The 22,805-nt window shown below is 47.9% G+C and overlaps 1 protein-coding gene across 1 annotated transcript in view; it reads left to right on the top strand.

Annotated features, from left to right (window-relative positions):
• The first annotated feature begins 91 nt into the window (after positions 1 to 91).
• The window catches only part of LOC126533476 (hypoxia-inducible factor 1-alpha-like), a 236,005-nt gene continuing 213,291 nt past the window's right edge, over positions 92 to 22,805 (top strand). Inside the window, exon 1 of the mRNA XM_050180648.3 lies at positions 92 to 499. Coding sequence (XP_050036605.1) covers positions 459 to 499 — 41 coding nt within the window. The 5' untranslated portion in view covers positions 92 to 458. The remainder of the gene's footprint in view (positions 500 to 22,805) is intronic.

Below are 22,805 nucleotides of genomic sequence, written 5' to 3'. Positions count from 1 at the left end.
CGACAAAAACGTGCTCGCCGCGCGCATGATACGAATTTCAAAAACCAGTTCAGGTTCCTGTGTTTCCTGCGGCTGCCGCCATGTGGCGTCACTGTCTGTCGCGGAATCCGGTGGAGCAGTCTTCTTACAGGTGGCGCTCCCTCGAGGAAAAACGCGGATTACTTTCTGGCCATACGTTCCCCGAGTGATGTTGTGCGTGTTTCGTGTCGTCTGCGAAACCATCAGCGAATTTCTTCGTGGTCAAGTGGTGATCGCGTTGGCTTAGATGTGATCTGCGGTGCCGGTTGCATTGACCGACACCGTTCCCCGTTTTGCTCCTGCGCTGTGCTACGTCAACCGTCAAGATTTGCCGAATCGTGAACATCCCGGAATCTGCATGCAATCCTCAGCAGTGTCCTGAGACTGCGTGCGACTTCCTCGGCGATCGGCGAGCCCTGCTGAAGCGACCAGCCAGCGGGATGAGTGCTGCCAAAGCGGCAAGCGCTCCCAAAGAGCGACGGTAAGGCTCTCCTGCATCTAACTAGGCCTAATCGCTTCTGCTAGTTGCTCGCATTCCTCGGCGAGACTTTTTTCGGGACACGACTGCGCTGGCTGCCGCCGACGCCAGCGGCGCTCTGACGTCCCAGCGCTGCCTCTGGTGTCGGGTGGCCGCCACTTCCTGGATAACTAACCACTGGCTGTCCCGACCAGCTGTTTGCGGAGCGTCTGCGGGATGTCTGTGAGCGCGCGCGGAGAGTCTCAGCCGTGCGTTTGTGCACCGCGTGTGACATAATCTAGGGGCCGACGATCGGCCGAGGCTGTCGTCATGCGCTCAGGGCGAGCCCCGCGCGCGAGTCGGGTGATCAGCTTCCGCGGCTGGGATTCAAGTGACTGTGGTTTCTTTCCCGGACTGGCCTTATCGTTGCGTGGGCTTCGCCGTCTGCTTCGGCAGGCAAATTGTGCTGTCTGTACCTCAGTGATGCGTCGCCTCGGTTCCCAAGGACGTTCGCAATTCGAGACTGTTACGTTGCTCCAGTTCCGTGCCGTCTGGATCCTCGTGACTGCGCAATATCCTCCGCGGTGTCCCGGTACGGTCATCTTACGACCTCTGTCCGCGGTCAGCCTGTCAGAAATTCAAAAAAGTTTGCTCTCTGGCGTAGACCGAGACACTGAAAGGGTTGCGTAAGCTCGGTGAGACGGCTCGGCCGAGTGTGGCGGTAGCTCTTGCGTGAGGCGCCGTTATCCTGAGCCCTAATGAGGGGCCCGATTTTCTAAGTGACGCTTAATAAACGATATCTTTGTGGAACAAAGCGTAGTCACTTGGGTGCCATATTCGAGATCCATTCATTTCCTACTTTATTTGTAACGTGGCTTCTACGAGCGATGGCGATGTGTAGTGTGAAGTGTTCAAGCTTGAGATAAGTGCTCTCCTGGGGTACGACACGGCCGAATTATCTTTTTTTTTCTTTCCAGAACGTTCTTGGGCAGAAATACACGCTCATTTAAAGAATCTCCACGGAGTAGTACTTTAATGTCCGTTGCTTCCCTGCGCTTGACACTTTAATCAACACACAGTTCGCAAGTGCCAACTATGCGTCTGGGCGGGCGCCCAACGTGCCAGTTCGTCGTGCCACTCAAGCTGCGGACCTTTCTCACTTCGCGAGGCCCCGCGCCCTATGAAACAGCTGTGCGAGGTTATTGAACCCACTTTCGCGAATCGCCCGTTAAGTAGGCATTTTGATGTGGAGGCTGAGCGGAGTTACCCGTCTTCTCACAATGCATTTGTCAGGAGAACGGAATGTCACAGCGTTGGTTGAAACGCGTTTCCTTTTCGATGTCTTACCTATGTGGCCCACACATTGACAAGACACAGCGCTGCAGGCATTGTTTCCTTGTGAGGTACATTCACTGGCATAACTGTCACCGTGCAACGAGCTACCATTTCGTTCATGCTTGGCTTTACGCCGCTGTGATTACACCTTTCGTGGGTTCTCCTTTGGCCCTTTGGCGGTGAGGACTTGCCAACTTGTAATAGAATGAATGAGTCCTCGAGTGTGTTTAGTGTGGCCATGAGGGCTGCTTATTATATTTTTGATTTAGGCAGCGTTTGACCACCATAAAGGCGACCTTTAAATGAAGACTGTAATCTTGGAGAATGGAAGTGTCAACATTATTTTACAGGTGGTGGTGCAAAATCATAAGGTACATGAGAAAGAGAACATGAGTGGTTGGCTGTCCTGTTTATTTTTATTTCTCCAGTGTAATTTTATGCCGTCACACTTGTAATGCTTTAGCTGTCGACTCTAGCAAACAAAGTGCCTAATTTGAAGCCTTGTAGCAAAGGGGACAGCCCTAGATAAAGGCGAGAGCACTGATGCTCTTTAATACATTGTACATTGCTTTTCATCTATGCATATTCATTTGTAACTTCTAAGTAACTGCTCCAAAAGAAACGAAGAGATCTTTTTTTAAATTGTATGAAATACTTTTATGACTAGCTTTCTTTGGCATGAGCCAACGCTTGTTATTGATTGCTCCTTTTGAATGTGTTATTATACATCTACATCTTCAATGTAACTTCTAAGTCACTGTTTTGAATAGACCAAACATTTATTTGTTGGAACCTATATGAGATACATTTTTGATTCCATCACTCTCATGGTGGGAAACTGAGAGGTGGAGCGAAAGGGAGTCCTTGGCTCTCTAATCCAAAAGCTGGGAGCGAGCTACAAGTGATTAAGCCCGCTTATCTGGCTGCTATAATGTAATTGCAGAAATGAAATTTTAGTAAATTTGACAGCTGTCATCACTGATTTTCTCATTTTGGCATGAAAATGATGGAAATGGTGCTGTTAGGTCACTGGTGAGCTGTCGCATTCTTTATGTACATGTGAGGTATATGTGATCGAGAACACAGACAACTCAACCCAGTAGCAAATGAAGCAGATTTACTTTTTGGTTTGACTACTGTGATTGTGAACTGTGTAGAAAGCAGTCTGTTAGTGGTGCCCATGTTTGACCATGCACAAGGGAAAGGAGGCTAGGGAGCTGTAATGGAAAGTTGACTGGCAAAGGAGCAGTTATGTTCGAAAGAAAAATTAGGGAAGAAATGCAATCAGTACAGTGGCCAACACGTCTTCATATTATCTTCGTTTGACACATCCTTAATGTATGTAACCATATGTGCAAAGTTATTGTTTGAGGAAATAATGAGTTGATCGTTGAAGTCTTTCATGTTTTGTCTTTCTCTACATGGTGCGTTAGAGCAGTATCTCACTGGCAAGTCGAAGACCATACAATATCACTCAGTGAAAAAGCAGTGTACAAGATTTCGTTCTGTTAGGATTAGCGGGTAAAGGAGCAGGTTGCAAGTTACTTGCTTTATACTATAACAGCTTAACTAAAATAAACAGGTCAAGATGCCTATATGAACACCTCTATATTTTAGAGTACTGGAGATCACAGTAATAGAACATGAGAAGTATTGGATCAATCATATGGAGTTCTCTATTATCTTGAAATTCATATATGATCACAATATACTGCTTGCATGTATAATACCAGCCAGCTGTAACGTCTTGTCTGTACTGAGAAAGTTAATCAAAGCTTATGAATGAGCAAGTTAATCGTTGTAAAGCAATGTGTTATTAGGTCACACATACATGGCAAATCTGCGCTAAAAGTTCAGTAGTGTGCTTTGCTGGTCCAGTTGGTTCATGGTGAATGTATGGGGGTTCTAGCAAGTATGGAAGCGAGCACAAGTAAAAGGAACAGACAGTACAATGCTGGACTTACAACTAAAGTTTATTGTGAATATAAGGGGCTAGGTATTTTTTTTTTGTGTGTGCTCTTTTTTTGTGTTGATCTTTTACTATAAACCTTGTTATTGTTCTTGGTTTTCTACGCATGCGTGGTGGAGATTTGTGGAATGTATTCGCAATAAACTTCAGTTGTAAGTCCAGCATTGTCCTGTCCGTTCCTTTTACTTGTGCTCGCGTCCGCACTTGCTGGAACCCCCTATACATTCACTGTGCTAAATTTTTGGGCTTTTTGGTCCAACATTTCCATTTGTTATTGTACCTGTCATGTGCCATTTAATTCACTCTGCTGATCTAACATATTGGCATTGAAAGGGGTGCTTTAGCTAGATGAATGTAAAAACAAGGTGTAGTTCGAGCTGTCACAGTGTGAGGGGTAGAGCAGCAGGTGTGTTTTATAGGGTGTCTCAAGCAAGATGACATCACTGTAATTGTTTACATGATGTTCGATTGCTCTGGCACAACCCCAAAATGGCTGTTGCCAGCAACTCAAAGATGCCGTTTTGCTGCACTTGTCTGTACAGCTACTCTTAACTCTTATGTCCTCAACTATCTGCCAATAGAAAGTGTGATGAGGTCAAATGATTTGTGCATAATGGGCACTGTTATGTAATTCCATGGTGATGCATCAGTAAGTTATCATCTTTGAAACGCTATGGCTCAAATCTCAAATTGAATCTGAACCACTGAGATCTGGATTTGGTGCCCCATGCAAGGGCTCCAAACTACGACAGATCTATAGACACACTGTTGAGGCCAAGACCTACTGTTACTGCGAACTTGAATAGAAAGCCGGCTTCTGTGGGATATGGTGGCGTCAGCTTTCCTGCCAACGTTGGCCACAAGTGATGCTCTGACGATCTGGTCTTTTGAGGCTAGGAAAAGCCACCTGTGAAAGCAAAGTTATAAAAGGAGGTGTGCTCAAAAGGATTACCCGTTCCTGACATGACAACATACATTCAGAAGCAGAGAGAAATGTGGACAGTCTTCATGAAACCCTAGGTTTTAAAGATAGCAATGAAGATTGTGCTCTAGTATAATTTACTGACGACGGCTGCACATTCCTCTTAGGAAGCACATGCCCAGCTTGTGCGCGATTGTATCAAAGCGCACTAGGTATCCGTGAGGAGTATTGACTGCAACACATAGGCACCGTCCTCAAAGGAAGAAAGACTGATGTATTTTTTGAAGATCATAGGTAGGGCGTCCAGTCTTGACAGCAGTCATGTCTGGTTGGGGAGTTGGGTTTATAAGGTTGAGGGGATGCTCATTCAGATGACGTCCTGGTATACCCTTGACTGTTCGGTAAAGGCTACGTCTGTAGGACGTTCCATTAGCGCGCTTCACGAAGCAGTCCGGCAACTTAGACGCTGGGGAAGTATGTACGTTTCTACCGGGACGGAGGCACTCCGAATACGAGGGGACGTCCCTCGTTGTGAGGGCGTCCTTATTCCCCTTTCTACCCTCTTCCCCAAGGCGCCGCTCCCTAAAGGTAATTGTTCTATTTCCTTTCCTTTTTTTTAATAAAGATGAATGTAGAAAAATAACTGTACGGTTTAATATTTCATATTGGTATTTATCATCAAGTTATCGGGAAAGTTCGTCCTTTCGTGTTGTTTCCACGTCGAACATTGGCCAATCTCGCGCCGAACGTGCCAAAGTTGAAGGACAACAACAGTGCGCGCCAACTCTTAGCGATTGCGCCTTCAAAAGAAGTGTGTATCTTATTTCTGTGTTTCGTCGGGCTAAGTAGGAATGGTATTCAAAACCACGCAAGGAGAAACTTCGCGGAAGGCGACGTCTGCTCGAGTTGCCGTCACGGCGAGTAATGTCCCGGGCTTCATAACATTCTAGCGTTAAACGTTGCCAGGTTCTTTGGAATATGAACCTGGCAACGTTTAACGCTAGAACGTTATCTAGTGAGGCGAGTCTAGCAGTGCTATTGGAGGAATTATAGGGCAGTAAATGGGATATAATAGGGCTCAGTGAAGTTAGGAGGCCAAAAGAAGCATATACAGTGCTAAAAAGCGGGCACGTCTTGTGCTACCGGTGCTTAGCGGAGAGACGAGAACTAGGAGTCGGATTCCTGATTAATAAGAATATAGCTAGTAACATGCAGGAATTCTATAGCATTAACGAGAGGGTGGCAGGTCTTGTTGTGAAACTTAATAAGAGGTACAAAATGAAGGTTGTACAGGTCTACGCCCCTACATCCAGTCATGATGACCAGGAAGTCGAAAGCTTCTATGAAGACGTGGAATCGGCGATGGGTAGAGTGAAAACAAAATACACTATACTAATGGGCGACTTTAATGCCAAGGTAGGCAAGAAGCAAGCTGGAGACAAGGCAGTGGGGGAATATGGCATAGGCGCTAGGAATAGCAGGGGAGAGTTATTAGTAGAGTTTGCGGAACAGAATAATATGCGGATAATGGATACCTTTTTCCGCAAGCGGGATAGCCGAAAGTGGACGTGGAGGAGCCCGAACGGCGAGACTAGAAATGAAATAGACTTCATGCTTTGCCCTAACCCTGACATCATACAATATGTGGACGTACTCAGCAAGGTGCGCTGCAGTGACCATAGGATGGTAAGAACTCGAATTAACCTAGACCTGAGGAGGGAGGGGAAGAAACTGGCACATAAGAAGCCGATCAATGAGTTAGCGGTAAGAGGGAAAATAGAGGAGTTCCAGATCAAGCTACAGAACAGATATTCGGCTTTAACTCAGGAAGAGGACCTTAGTGTTGAAGCAATGAACGACAATCTTGTGGGCATCATTAAGGAGTGTGCAATGGAAGTCGGCGTTAACTCCGTTAGGCAGGATACCAGTAAAATATCGCAGGAGACGAAAGATCTGATCAAGAAACGCCAATGTATGAAAGCCTCTAACCCTACAGCTAGAATAGAACTGGCAGAACTTGCGAAGTTAATCAACAAGCGTAAGACAGCTGACATAAGGAAGTATAATATGGATAGAATTGAACATGCTCTCAGGAACGCAGGAAGCTTAAAAGAAGTGAAGAAGAAACTAGGAATTGGCAAGAATCAGATGTATGCGTTAAGAGACAAAGCCGGCAATATCATTACTAATATGGGAGGAGCTGAGGAGTTCTATAGAGATTTATACAGTACCAGTGGCACCCACGACGATAATGGAAGAGAAAATAGTCTAGAGGAATTCGAAATCCCACAGGTAACGCCGGAAGAAGTAAAGAAAGCCTTAGGAGATATACAAAGGGGGAAGGCAGCTGGGGAGGATCAGGTAACAGATTTGTTGAAGGATGGTGGGCAGATTGTTCTAGAGAAACTGGCCACCCTGTATACGCAATGCCTCATGACCTCGAGCGTACCGGAATCTTGGAAGAACGCTAACATAATCCTAAGCCATAAGAAAGGGGACGCCAAAGACTTGAAAAATTATAGACCGATCAGCTTACTGTCAGTTGCCTACAAACTATTTACTAAGGTAATCGCAAATAGAATCAGGAACACCTTAGACTTCTGTCAAGCAAAGGATCAGGCAGGATTCCGTAAAGGCTACTCTACAATAGACCATATTCACACTATCAATCAGGTGATAGAGAAATGTGCGGAATATAACCAACCCTTATATATAGCTTTCATTGATTACGAGAAAGCGTTTGATTCTGTCGAAACTTCAGCAGTTATGGAGGCATTACGGAATCGGGGTGTAGACGAGCCGTGTGTAAAAACACTGAAAGAATGCTGGCGTAAGTGCTCTGTAACCTGAAAAACCTGTTCCCTTCTCCCCATCCCTCTGGTCCTTCTTTTGTTTTTCTTTTTTCAGTGATGTTTAATTTCTTAGCAGAGTGACCAGTTCCGCTTGTTGTATACACGTGTATTTGTACTCGTCGTCCACGATGCACGTATTGCTCTGCCGTACGTATTCACCAAGAGCTTGTCGCGGTTCTGCGGGCTTGTTGGTGTTTGAGGTATTTTAATCAATGAAATGATGTAATTTCATTTAATTTATGTTCTCTGAGGGCCTTACAGAGAGGGGCGGGTGGTATCAGATCAATATATATATATATATATATATATTAGCAGCATATTATTGTTACAACAAGTTGTTAACAAGGGATTTTGTGAATTCGTTGGCATTGACGGTTGAAACAACGGAAGCGGGAAGGTGGTTCCGGTCGCCGCTTGTTGTGGGAATGAAGGAACCGAAATTAACGTTAGTGCGGCAACATGGCGCGTCAACCTTGAACTGATGATCGTTTCTGGAAGAAATGTACGACGGTGGTAACAAAAGAGAGTCGCTCAAAGTTGGATTCTGATGATAGATTTTATGAAATAGACAGAGACGTCAAATTTTGTGACGGAGTGACAGGTTAGGCAAATCAAGATTGAATTTCATTGAAGTGACACTTGCTGTACGCGAGTAGTTAGGTAAAATAAAACGTGCTGCACGGTTCTGAATTGCTTCTATGCTGAGGTCAAGTGAACTGACGTGAGAATCCCAAATGGAAGATGTATGTTCAAGCTTGGTCCTAACTAGTGCTTGATAAAGCAAGAGCTTTAAGTTGGTGGGAGCTGGACTAAAATTACGTTTGATGTAACCAAGAGTACGACTAGCATTACTATAGTTACGTGATCAACATGAGTTTGCCAGGAAAGGTTCTGAGAAACAAATACCAAGGTATTTGTAAGTGGAAACATGAGCTAGAGAAACGTTATTAAGAGAATAAATGCATGGTGTGTCATGAGAAGTACGACGAGTAACTGTCATTGCCTCACATTCATATTAATATTCAGTTTCGTTAACCAAGTCTCACACCATGCACTTATATTACTTAGGTCCGATTGAAGTGTTCAAGGGTCATTAGCAGTCAACATTTCATGATAAATAACGCAATCATCCGCGAACAGTTTAATGGACGAACAAATGTTGATAGTTCATTAATGTAAACAAGAAAGAGAAAGGGCCGTAGAACTGACCCCTGTGGTACTCCGAATGTTACAGGACAAGGAGCAGGGTTGGGGTCGTTAACTGTTACGAACTGCGTGCGCCCGAAGAAGCGCTCTATCCATTTTAGTACATTAGGGTCTAAATTAAGCGCGCCTAGTTTAAAGAGTAACAATTCATGACATACCGAATCGAATGCTTTCGCAAAATCTATGAAACTGCAGTCTGTGAACGAAGAACAATCTAAAGTGGTAAATAAGGCGTTAGCGAAAGACAGCAGTTATGTCTCGCAGGAGTAATTTTTTCTAAACCCGTGTTGTTGCGTGGGGAAGAAAGAGTTTGTTTCCAGAAATGTTACCAGGTGACAATAAATGATATGCTCCATGAGTTTGCAAGGTATACCAGTCAGTGAAATGGGTCTATAGTTATCAGGGTTACGTTTACTACCGGTCTTGTACAAGGGAACCGCCTTCCCCATCTTCCAATCGTCCGGGAACGCACTATGTCCTAGGGACTACAAAAAATCATAGAAAGTATGATAGATGAGTACATTTCAGTATTTTTGAGAAACTTTGGGTTTGTACTATCTACCCCATAGGAAGAAAGCTTTATGTTACGGATTAGGTGGCTCAGCCCACCAAAATCTATATTGAGAGGGTCCATTGGAAAAAAAGTTATATGTACTAATTTCAGGAAATTAAATCGGTTCAGCATTAACAAATGACATACGAATGCAGTGTTAAGTATAGAACAAGAATCATTCCTAGAGACAACCTCGCTGGCTGGGGTTAATTCGACTGTCTGTTTAATGTCACTGTTTACCACTTGCCAAAATTAGTGACGTCAACTTGATCCCGATTGGTTAACGACAGGTGGCGGTACCAATCAACCTTTAACGACTAAATTTCGGCCATTTTCCCCTCAATGCTTTAATTACTTTCTGTTATTTAAAAAAAGTCTAAGTATAACCTGCAATATGATTGAAATGAGTCAACATTGTTGTCACGTTCCTTGGGCGAAACATTCCGCTTTGGCCTGTTTGGCCTGCCTCTTGCTTGGGCTCGCTTTCAGTAGGATGTCCGCTTGTTCGCCCGAATCCACCGGGGTCTATAAACGTTGTCAGGGTGTGGGTCCGTTTCTGGGCACCAGAATCCCGCCACATTTCAAATCGGCCATCTTGTCAGCTCTGATTGGCTCACAGGTCTCCTGCGGCCTCTCTGATTGGCTTAACAACACCAAGGTGGCGGTGACTGACAGCGTACACATACCATTCCGGGTCACACTGCTCCGCAGAATTGATTTCCCTGTTCATTCTCGGTATACTTTCGTCCCGTCTGGGAGTATGCAAGATCGGGCAAATCTTTGTGGATACGAAAGCAAAATCAAATAGTGACGCGGCGAATTTCTCAAAGGACGTCGTTGCTCTGTGCAACCCGACCGACTGGCTGGCAACTCTCAACCAGCGTGCCGTGTATAACAGCGTTGATGCGCGTAAAGTTTTGCTTATTTGCCGAGGTTGTTCAGCGGATATATGGCGTTCTCCTGCTGAGCGCCAGGTCGCCTGTTCGACACCCTGCCGCTACAGTAGCGTTCCCACGAGGGGCGAAATAGAAAAGCGCCCGTGCATATGTACCGTTCTTTGGGTGCACGTTACAGAACGGGGTGGTCAAAATTAACCCGTAGCTTTCCAGACTACGACGTCCCTCGTCTACATAGACCCATGCCTTGTAGTCTCGCGAGTCGCGACGTTGAACCCATATTGCTCGTTTTCTATATTTCTCTCTCTTTTTTAAATCCAACATTGTCGCGACGTTGAGCCCATATGAATAGCTCGTTTTCTATATTTCTCTTTCTTTTTTAAACCCCACCATTCTAAATTTGAGATTTTTCTTTCTTGACCGCATTTCGCCTGTTTCTGCCAGGCGCCAGTTATTTCTTCCTCTTGTTGCCCCCCCCCCCCCCTCCATTCGTCGGATACCCGACGTATATACGTATACGTAACCATAACCACGGGAAGTGCTTGGATAAATGATGGCTCGAATGGCCTCAGCGTTTCACCGCCTGGGGTTGGCTGCAGATGCTGTCCATCACTGGTCTTGCGTCATCAGGGCCGAGCAAAACGGCATCGCCTCTTCTATTCCGGGAACCGGCGAAGTCGGGCTTCCGCTTTTCCGCAGCGGGTGTATTTCGGACCGCTCAGAACAACCGCCTTCATTCTGCAGACTCTTTCATCCGCGTTGAGGCGGCAGCGGGTTCGTGGCCCCCAGAAAACTTCCCGTCATGCATTTTTTTTTTTACAGACAAGTTAGCCAAAGAAGCATTTTGTCCGATATAGTATATACTGCAGGCACATATCGTCGGTGTGTTCGGACGTAAAAGAACGTGCCCCCATGCGTCGGGCTCATGTATCCAGTTTTCACGTATAGCGGTGAAATTCACTCGTCGAAATATCCTAACTGTACATCAAAGCTGGCACTAGCTGGAGAGTTCTATATATTTATAGGCTACAGTAACTTCCGGCTTAACCGGAAATCTTTCGGGAACTCTGTTCTTAAACGTAAAAAGGGTTACATTGCATGCGTGGTCCTGAATAGAAGGAGCATGTAATGCGCGAACCGTCACCTTCCAGGACATTGGCTCGCTATGATTTCCACCCCCTACCCGTATCTCCGTTCTTCCCCACACTTTTACGCTATATTAATAATTTTAAAAAAAATCTCGCATGCTCCACATTTGGCATAGGACGAAACGGGTCATGATACCGAAATAACAACACAAAGGACGCGTTGTTCTACATCTGCCACCATGGCCACGGGTGGCGCTGGTTAACATCCCCAGGGTCAGACCTTGTGTACGTATAAAAATGGGCAAGAAAGTGAATGGGAGAACAGTCGTCGCCGTATATAGTTCCAGCTGTCTGCGAATATTCGAAATTTCGATTACGAATCGAATAATCTGCTCTTTGATTCAAGAATGTTCACTGCTCGAAGCTGTCGAATATTCGTTCCAAGAAGGGAGAACGGAAATTTGTTTCACTTGTTTTGGAAAATATTCGATTCGATATTCGGAGGTCGTTTTTCTCGAATATCCGCATCCCATTCGACGCGGAAGATTTCGCAAATCGAACACCCTTACTACCCTACGCATTATCCCTACGTAAGCAATATATGAAAGGGAACACCCACATTGATTTAGAGAGGCCGTAATGGCTATAACAAACACGTGCCGCACATAAGTGTTTGTTGTGACTGAATGTTCAACAGGAAAGCTACTTGGTCACATATTAAACACGCGATGTTCGCATTCACACATCGCTAGTAGCAGTTTGCTCGAAAACAATCTCTTCGTTCTCTGTCACATCAAATTTAATTAGTTTCGAGATTTTACATGCCAAAACCACCATCTGGTTATGAGACGCCGTAATGGAGGGGGGACTCCGGATGAATTTCGACTACCTGGGGAGGGGGGGCGGGTTCTTTAACGTGCACCCAATGCACGGCACCACGGGCGTTTTCGCATTTCGCCCCCATCGAAATGCGGCCGTCGCGGTCGGGATTCGAACCCGCGACCTCGTGCTTAGCAGCGTAACGCCAAAGGCCAACGAGCAACCGCGGCGGGTTCCCTGTCACGTTGCCCACGACTATACGTGCGTACGTAGGAACGTATAGGGTACGTGTTCGATCACGCCCCCGTACGTACGTGTTGGAAGTCCGACAGCCTATACATTCAAAGCAGGACGTCTGCCACGTTATAGGTGCTACTACACTCCTCTCTTGTTCTGCCGAGAGGTTTGCAATTCGAGCGGACGGCCTTCTTTCGTGACGTAATGTCAGGCGACGCGCTGGCCTGGAAGTCAGGTGTTGGCTGTGACCGAACCGTCGCGAAACGAGCCTGCCTTCGCTCTGCGATGCTCGCGACAACCCCATATACGAATGCGTTGGAGCGCAGCGAGTGCTAGAACCACGGCCTCCGAGATACCGCACGGCTTGATGCGATCTCGGAGGCCATTGTAGAAGAAATAGGGTTTCCACAAGAATTACTATAGGGAACTAGGGAAAACCGGGGAAGGCGGGAGAGGGGAAGTTCAAGGCGATGAGCAAAACGAGAACCAGGTGAAAGCAGGAGCCAATGTTTCGACAAGCGGTATTGTCTTCTTCAAGGCGACATATGCTTTCCTCGCCACAGTATATATAGGTGGGGTTCTTCTAAAGGGGAGAAGGAACTAAGGCGCTCCGATCGTTCAGCTTCCATGGGAATGACGGTTAGTCGCGCGGATTTGATTGATCTTCGTGATCGTGACTTCGAACGTTGTCGCGACGCTATTTATTACGCCTTATCTTTCTGGATTTCCAAGCAGTCGTAGGAAACTCTATCGGTAGAAGGGAACCACTTCAGGACAGCGTCATCGCTGAAAGCGATCGGGTGCCGTATCGTGCGACGTAACATCCTGAGCGATTCCTCATTGTATGGAAGGGCGTTCTCTGGAAGCTTCACCGTCTATGTACTCGACAGTTACACGTCGGGCAGACAAAACTGCGCCCGCCTACAATTTTTTTTCGAAATGTCCTGTTGTTTTGGTGCAGTCAATCGACGCCCTCTGAGAGAAATGCCACGACAAGTGGTACAATGGAAATGATACCACGAAAGCGGTACCGTGGTAAACGTCGACGCGGAAGCGGCACGCCTGTGACGACCCCTGTATACATACGCTGGCTGGGAGAGTAGCTTTTGCGAGCAGGGCACGCCGGTTCTTGTTTGAATTTCCTGTAGTTTTCGCGGCGTGAAAATCGGTTTAATTCTCTTCAGACGCGATCGTTACCGCCTGATCTAAGCGCCGCGCTTCTGTCCTTTTGCAATGCCCGAAACATGGCGAAAGGATCCGTGGTTCGTGATGTAACGGACTGCGCTCCACTGACGCTCCGTGTCTATTCATCATCGTCATATATCTTTACTCCCACATGCAGGACGAAGGCCTCCCCCAGCGGTCTTCAATTACCCCTGTCTTGCGCTAGCTGATTCCAACTTGCGCCTGCAAGTTTCCTAATTTCATCACCCCTCCTAATTTTCTGCCGTCCTCGACTGTGCCCTCGCTCTAATGCTCTAATGTGCCGTCCTCGACTGTGCTCTAATGATGGGAAGGTGCGCCTCTAAAAGCACTTTCTCGGCTAAGGAATAGTGGCGGGGCGCTTTTCAAGTGCATTGACTTCGGTCGAGGCTGTTGCTGTGGCCTCAACACGTGGCTCATGCCTACGAGGGGGATTGGTCGCACTTGCGGCAATGAAAAGTGTGCCCAACGAAGGACCGAAAAGAGAAAAAAATATCATAAAGAACATCAACTTAAGCATACCATAACTTTGATAACACACACGCACGCACACACATTGTAGCCGTGCAGTTTTTTTCTCTGTGGCTCTATGTGGCTGTACTGTCAAAACTTAAGTTTGCTCAGCACTCGAACAAGCAAGACGGTAGTCCTCGTCGCAGCTGTCCTCGTATAAGCGGTCAAAGTAACTGTCGGTGAGAGCTGGAACAACGAAACGAATGTTGCGCGATGTTACTGCGATATTACAGCGCATGTTACACAGTGCCAATGAAGGCTTGCGTGAACAAATATTGGCCTTATGAAAACAACAGCGTTCGCTCTTTTTTTTTTTTTTTTGCACAGAGAAATTGAGGGTATTACGCATGGCCACAAAAGAAATTAGACCGCAATGACCCACCCCCGTATAAGACCCGCACCTCGTCGCCATAGTGAGAAGAAAGAAAACTGCGGCTATTACGCGAGTAGGTAGGGTAGTTGTTCCATTTAGCTATCAGATGTGATTGAAAGAAAACGAAATCACTGCTGAGCGCTCTGTGGCTGCCTAGCTTGTTAAGTCCCTTGTTTTTATACACGTAATTTAACCACCCGATTCATGGCCAATCCCCCACTTGGGCATGTGCCACAGCCACTCAGGACGACGACGACAACAACAACAACAACAACAGCATCATCATCATCATCATCTCTGCTAACACTTGAAATGGCGGTTTGCGTGTGGTGGGTGGGATAGAGGAGTAAAATGACAGGCAGGGGGGGGGGGGGGGGCGGTTATAGTATAGTATAGTATAGTTTATAATGTAGAAGGAAAGAAACTATTTACAATAGCCAAATATGATTCCTCCGACAGGTTTAGCTTCCGCCTTGTTGTATACAAGAGAACACGCAGGCAACGTCTTGGTTGCTCTGTCTCTGCATGGCAAATGCAGCGTCTGAGAGGACACAGACAAGCGCACACACAAGACCGCAAGCAGTGTATATAGGTTATCCGCCGGGGTCATCGGAATATGTCCTAACGATTAATCTTACGGGGAGCTTCGAAAGCGATGTGCTCGCAAGATAATAGATTATAATCGTTTTGCCGAGTATAAACGTTTCAAGAATGTTCGAGGGCATGGCTTACGCGCGTCTCCGTCGAACCGTCTTTGCTTGAGGTCCTCGCATGTGCAAACGGTGGTGACGTTCTTTAAATTTCTCCTATTGCAGTACTGGCACCTCCCTGTGGTCCAGTATACTGTTTCCACGTATTGTGTGTACGTTAGCTTCACGGAGACATATGTTTGCGTGAAGCGCGAATCCCATATAGTGTACACCCATGAGCAAAAGTATATATACGGACCACAGGGTAGCCAAAGAAACTGAATTTCTTCGTAATTAACGAACACACACTGGAATTAACGGGTACACGGAAAAGTTCGCAATGTCAAGTTTCGACTGCAGTCCTCAATTTCAAGTTGCGTTCACAGGCAGAGGGGAAAAAATACGGCATTATCGCACAGCCCCTGGTCCGTATACTTTAGCTCGCGGGTGTATGTATATTAATTAAGTATGCCTCTTGTCAGACTTCTTATACAGCTGTGGCGATTGGCCGTGTTGAGCAGAGGCGGGCGAGTACTCGAGGCGCACACTGTAGCCGTAATTGTTACGAGAGCAATCGCTTTTTGGGCGCGATCGAAGGTTGTTGCGGTGGTTTCTATCTGCAGGCTATACATCGTGGTCAGGAAAGCGCGTGCCCCGCTTAATGCGCTGCTGCGGACTTGCGGCCTTGCGATTCCAGTTCAGCTCCTAAACAGCGAGGGTGGCTGCCCCAATTTTTGGTGCGCACGTCGAAGGGTCGCCCCAATGAGGCGGTGACACAATTTTCAATCAGCATTCCCAGCATGTGGCGCGCGCTGAAATATGAGCTTCAGTACTCGTGAAATAAAGAGAGAGAGGGAGATTGCAGTTGTGCCGTCTTTGCGCACAGTGCATATTATTTCAACAAGGGGCACCTATGCGGTTTACTTGGAATGTCCAAGTGGAAAGAAAGTGTATGTGTGAAGTGGGAAAAGCCGGTCACGTGATATATATATATATATATATATATAGAGAGAGAGAGAGAGAGAGAGAGAGAGCTCCTGAACAACGCTTTGCAATGTGTTGATGTGGAGAACGAGGTTTAGATCATGGATCTGGTACCTCAAAGGTGCGACGTTATGCTAATGCATTTCGCTGGCATTTACCTTTAAACCTCGAGTGAACTTTTTTTACATTAGCAGAATTAAAAGATAATCACATGTGCAATATAGCACAAATCTGCTCATCGAGCTTGGATTACTCGAAGAGGCGAACATTTCTTTCAATGGAAGTCAAAATACATAATTAACTAATTAACAGAAGTTCACCAATAAACTTGTTAGCTAATTGCTTTTGTGCACAGATTTCAATACCCGAATTGAGGCCATTGGTTTCACAAGGCGCGTCAACTTAAACCGAATTTTCAAACTGGTACCAGTTTTTGAGACAAGCGCTGTCAAATTTGCGGTAAGAAATGCACTGCTGCATTCGCTTACTTTTTTAACACAACGTCTTCTTGCGCGTTGAAGCTAAAGAGGTATTGAAACACCAAATAATTTCATCGCAAAATTTGGAAACGCATATCTCGGTACATGTGTCAACCTCCCATGTGTTAACCTCACGAGTGTCAACCTCACTAGTGTCAACCTCACGACGATTCACCTAGCCAGTGCCAGCAGGCGCCACTCTGTATGCACATCAAATTCGCGCAATTTTTTTAGCCCTATCGTGTCGCAATTAAGAGCAAGAAAGGTGCGGTACAGTTGCCCGACTAACACGGCTATCAATACAGATAGAGACATATCGTGAACGGTTAGGGTATACAACATAGCTACAATCCAGTGTAACGGAAGGCAAAAGATAAGAACGTGCAATCGACCTGTCAGGCGTTATAATAAAAATGAAATCTAGTTTGATGATTGTGATTCAGTGGAAAAGAAACAAAAAAATTTGGGCACAACTAACCGTTCCGACTGGATCAAGTCGGGTCTGTCCCGCTAGATTCGGGATGGTTCACAAACCTAGGACAACCGGCATGGTGGCGTTGTGTGTTGCGCTGCTAAGCACGAGGTTGCGGGATCGAATCCCGGCTGCGGCGGCCGTATTTCGGTAAGGGCGAAAAAAAAAAAAAAAAACCCTTGTTTTGTGCATGCATAGGTGCACGTTGAAGAACCCCAGGTGGTCAGAATTAATCCGAATCCCTCCCTCTCCGACACTACGGCGTGCCTCATAATCATGTCGTGGTTTGGGCACGTATAGAACCCCAGGATTTAATTATTAACAAACCTATATAGGGCAGATGCGCTTACATATGACGAACAGTGCAGGCAACTGGACAAGTGATCAAACGGAACAGACGCGCTGCTCTGCAAGTTGAACCGGTCTCAGTTTCGATGCAGTATAGCGTCCTTCTTCCGCCTGGGTGTTCGTCAAGAGTTGCGACGTCGGTTCCGGGTCCCCGGCGCACGTTTAGGGGAAGCGAAAAGCTCTCAAATGGGCCGACATATATCTATAGCGCTGAGCCAGAAACGGACAACCCCTCGCGGCCCCGTTTTGGGTCTCGGATTTCGCCACTTCACTTGGGACCAGCCGTCTGCCAGTTCAAGGGCGCAACAACAACAACAAGATGGCGGAGACCCAGCGTCATCGCAGGAATAAAATAAGGCCCAGACCGGGGCAGAGTATATAGCCGCAAGCGATGGAACGAGAAGCGCCAGTCCTGTATATACGCGCTCGTAGACGTGGGCGTTTCGCGGTGCATGGTTGGTTTGCAGCTACGAATTTTGCCACCAGTGGAGAGACGTCGTCACCGCGTTGACTTCTTGGCGCAATCCGTTCCAACTCCAAAGTAGTTGAGCATACGCGTTTGCTTGAGGCCATAAAAAAATTTGGAGGACGCTTAAGCTTCGCCTTTAAGAGCGGAACGCGATAGCGTTCAAAGATCCCCGACTGCTTGTCACGCTTCCCGGCAAAAGCAGCTTCCTTGCGCATGCGCGGAGGCGAGCGCCGTCTGGATGGTGTTGTTGCAAGGAACCGAGCGGGCCGCGCCGCTCTGTGAATGGTAGAAACGCTGGAAAAGGGGGTCTGTGGTTTGAGTTCTCGCGTAGCAGAATTATGTTTTCTGGTGTACTCAAATTACGATCCGACGCCGTCATGTCTGTTGGTTATTTATATAGGTGGTACTTCACGGTTTTTCGGACGCAATGACGCAAGGAATTCAATTAGTTCAGTAACGGCTCTGCGCTACGCGGAGGGCCTGCGTGGTTGCATATCATATTGACCGCAAATAAAGACCGGGACAGCGGAAGAGAACACAAAAACAACACGGACGGTCAATGATATACAGTAAACACCAACTAGGCCAAACTGAAATTCTTCTGAGGTTGGGTCCATGGTTAATGTTCGGAATTATTTTTCGCGAGACGACGTCCGACGCCGACACCGCTTTTTTTGCAACACGGGGACCTTAACGCTGTCGCGTTGAAACATAATGTATGCCTGATAAACGAGTGGGTTGTAGCTGGACGGACATCGCGCACGTATATGGGCCCGTGGGCGCACTGATCTCTCGTCGCACGAGGACCCTATAAGGCTTGCCCGTAGCGATGATCCCGCTGTGTTTAGGCTCGGCATGTGCACGGTACTCGAGCGGCGTGTTGCGTCACTGAGCATAAGGCAGGCTGCGTTGTCTTCAGAAGCCGGTTCGACTAAAAGGCGTTGGTATGACAACAGCGTTGTCAATGACGGGCTGTCCAACGTGTTACTGGCTACAGCCCGATCAACTCAGGTCAGATTTAATAATAGTATACATCAGGTCGGAAGTGTCATGATTCTTGGTCGTTTTGTGGTCAGTTGTTTGTTCGCGTTCCAATGTTTTCGACCAGATTGTGTAAGGGAGGGGACAGTATACAAGTGACGGTTAAGACAGCGAAACAGCGCGGCCGCGGACACCGAAACGCGAGATTTTTTTGTCGTCTCGTGGTCGGTGACAAGATATTAGTTTTCGCCAATGGCAGTCAGTTAGTTCTTACTAACGGAGTCGTTGTTTCATTCTTGCTTTCTCGATTGCGTGCAAAAGATGATGTTCATGTACAGGCGGGCGTCCGGTAAGGCACGAGCACAGTAGCGCCTGCCGTGGTGGGTCTTCAAAGACCGAAACAGGCGCAGGAGAAACGAGAAAGTGACCAGGTCAGTGGCATCCGCCAGCACTCCAGACTCCAAAAAAAGTTTACACCCTTTGGGGCTTATCTTGTCCCCAAACAATAATCGTCATCTGCCTTGCCTGCGTTTCCGCTCTTGAAAACTCGGCGCTCGCTACTTTCCTGTCGAGTATGCTGTGTCAAGCAGATAACGCGCAATCCGTTCGTGACTAGGAAGTACCGGGCTCGCAGCGTTAAAAGAAAGGAAATGCGGGCAAGACAGATGACTGTAATTTGGGGGCAAAATACAACCCAAAGGGTGTAAACTTTCTTTAGAGTGCAGTGTTTCGAAGGGTGTGTGCACGTACCGTATACCAGCACAAATGCTTACTACGCATTGGTGGCGTACCTAGTATAAGCAAAATTACACCCTTTGGGTCGTATCTTGCCACACAACGATAATCGTCATCTGTCGTGCCCGCTTTTCCTTTCTTTAACGCTGCCAGCCCGGTACTTCCAAGTCACGAATGGCATGCGCGTTATCGGCATTACAGTGCATTCTCGACAGGAAAGTAGCGAGCGCAGCGCTTTCAAGAAAGGAAACGCAAGCAGGACAGTTGACGATTGTCGTTGTGTGGCAAATATTACACCCTAAAGGGTGTACATTTGTTTGAGAGTGTGCGTGTTTGCATTCTTCCACAAATGTACACCCGTTTGGCTGTACCTTTGCCACACAACGATAATCGTCATCTGTCTTGCCCGCATTTCCTTTCGTGAAAACGCTGCGCTCGCTGCTTTCCTGGCGAGAATGCTCTGTCGTGTCATAACGCGCATGCCGTTCGTGACTTGGAAGTACCGGGCTGGCAGCGTTAAAGAAAGGAAATGCGCTCAATACAGATAACGATTGTTGTTGTGTGGCAAGATACGACCCCAAAGGGTGTAATTTTGCTTAAGAGCATATATATACATATAGTCCCCCTGCACCGGGCGATCTTCGGATGCTTCGGTCAGCCGGCGCTGTTGCACCGACGTCCAACCCTTTCGCGAAGGCCGGGGGGCGTGTGACGCACGCGTTGAGCGGAGGCCGTTGCCGGGGCAGCGCATCGGTCGGCATGGTCAGGGACGCGGCGCGTTTCCCGCGCGGCGGTCCTCCCCACTCCTTCCCTCGTGATGCAACGGAGGCCCGCTTTGTTTTGCGGCCCCGCAGCCGCGAAAAGGGGGAGAGGGGGGAGGGGCGTCGTAATTTACGCCGCCCGTGCGCGACTGCCGCGGTCCAAGGCAAACGGCCGGCCAAGCCGGGAGCCCTTCTCTTGGCTCGCGTGCCCGGTGGCCCTGCGCCCGGAGAAGCGTCGCGCGTGTGTCCTTCTATAGTATATAACGTGCTACCGTGCTGTGAGGCTTGCCTTGTAATACACCACTCGGACTTTTTGGTGCCGCTTGGAGCTGTCCGCGAGCTGCTTCAACGGGTGCTCAACAGGTCCTACACTGCAGGGAAAGGGCAGTAGCTTCGTCAACTCGACACGAGGCGGGGGGGGAGGGGGGGGTCGAGTCATCGCGTTCGAATGTGCGTTTTGCCAAGCGCGGGTTGGGACCAGTCGACCAAAACCCTTTGAAGGCGGGCTGACTTAACTAGTCTCGACGCTCGGTCGGCCCGACCGTTGCATGAACCCGACGACCTGTCTCATTTTTTTTTTTTTTGGCCCGGCCAGCATACTCGAGTCGACCTTATCGGTTTCACGTTAAACGTTTCGGGTGCGATCAGGACTCCTTGCGACACTATAGCTTCGCTTACGTGAACTCGACGCGAGCAGGTCGAGTCGCAAGTCGAGCTGACCCATCCCGAGTCGACGGCACCTTACGTGCATCTTACCAAGCGGGTTGGATGGAGTCAACCAACTTTATCGGGTTGATAAACTGTGATGACGACGCTAAATGTGGTAGCCATGTATGATTGTTCTGTCGGCAAGTGTCGCAGAGAATCAGAGAGCGAGGCAGACGCAGCCCGTCTCGTTCGGCCATGGCCAGGATTGTCTGGATACTAGCGGCACGTTTGCCTGCGTAGTAACCGGCCAGACATACATACGCAACTGTTGCGTATCTCTGGCTGAGCGTTTCAGCTCTGACAAACCACGCCTGCTGGGGGTTAGGAGCGTCTTTCCTGTGTCCCGTTGCCCCTTTTGCGCAACGCGGCGATAGTTCGCAACAAGGGCATCATGCATCCTATAGTAGAAACCAAACCGGCGTGATCCCCAAAGTTGTAATAGCGAGCACTGGTTCAGGGTACTATATATATCACGCATCCCGTGGAGCCAAGTTGTCGTCTGCGATTTGGTCTTGTAGCGTAGTGGACTTTTTCGTGGCTCGCTCCATGGCCTCCGAGATCTCTGGCGGTGCGCGCCGCTAGGATCTAATAGGCCAGGCTGGCTCTAACGAAGCGACGTGATGGATGCTGTTTTCGTGCAGACTACCGACACAAACGTGCTGAAACATTTGAGTTTGGCCGCGCCGATGCATGCGCATATACGTTCCCCGTTTCCTCCTGATGGAATGGGCGGGAATCGCAAGAATGTGCGCGGAAGCGTTCCAGCCACATTTCAGCACAGGTTGAGTATACGGTATACAGTCGCGCACCCGGGTTTTCCTTCCAGATTAAACAGAAAAAAAAAAAAAGGAACACGACATCAGCTTCATGCAAAGTCTGTATATACGCGGCTCCCTCGCATAGCGAATCTTGGTGGTTAGTTTTATTCCTAGTAGTCAGCTTGTTAAGAACCGCACTTCGTTGTGCACGTAATATCGGAGGGGTTTTTTCCCAGTCAGTTCTGCCGCACATTGCGAAATAGTATAATGACGCATTACGTTGAAGTCGCATCGCCTTCTCCCAAGAATCCCCCCCCCCCCCCCCCCCCATGTTGCATACAGGCGGGCGATTCAGCCTCTCTGTGTGTCTGATGAACATTTCCGAGGAACGGCGCCATTCCGTATCCGCCAGACGTCGCGTCGTCGACTCGCTGTCTGTGGCTCCGGTTCGTTACGTCATCGGGGAGGAGGCGAGCGCGCCTACAGGAACGGACGGATATTGCGTCGTCTGGCACGAACAACATATTCGCGGTGCTTGTGTTTGTGTGTATACGACGCCTTGATGGAATTGAGCGGTGCCCGCCTTGCGCTGAGACGTGTTATGCATATGAGCGCGCGAGCCGCCCTGTTTTTTTAGGGGCCGAATGCATGAATGATTGCCCGAGCCTGTGTTAGTACACGGTCGTCGCCTGTAGAGGGAGCGAGGGAGGCGCGTCTCCTGATAAGCGCCCGCGCATCGCGTTGTTAATGTCGCCTTAACGTTGCCGTGGTTATACCAGTGCGAGCTCGGCGAATATGTTGCCGTGGGCGCCTCTTTTCGCCTACACTATACTGAGTCATATCCCGGGATGCGAGGTTGAATGCGATTCCGTTAACTGTGTTCCAAGAAAAAAAAAAAAAAAACGTGCAGCACTATATAGTGGGGTCATGAAGCGGTGACGAGCGGCGTTGTCTTCTAAGAACGTATAACAGCAAAGTTC

The sequence above is a fragment of the Dermacentor andersoni genome, chromosome 7 (assembly GCF_023375885.2).
Source record: "Dermacentor andersoni chromosome 7, qqDerAnde1_hic_scaffold, whole genome shotgun sequence".
NCBI classification, from domain to species: Eukaryota; Metazoa; Arthropoda; class Arachnida; order Ixodida; family Ixodidae; genus Dermacentor; species Dermacentor andersoni.
This window is presented reverse-complemented; position numbering and strand designations above follow the sequence as displayed.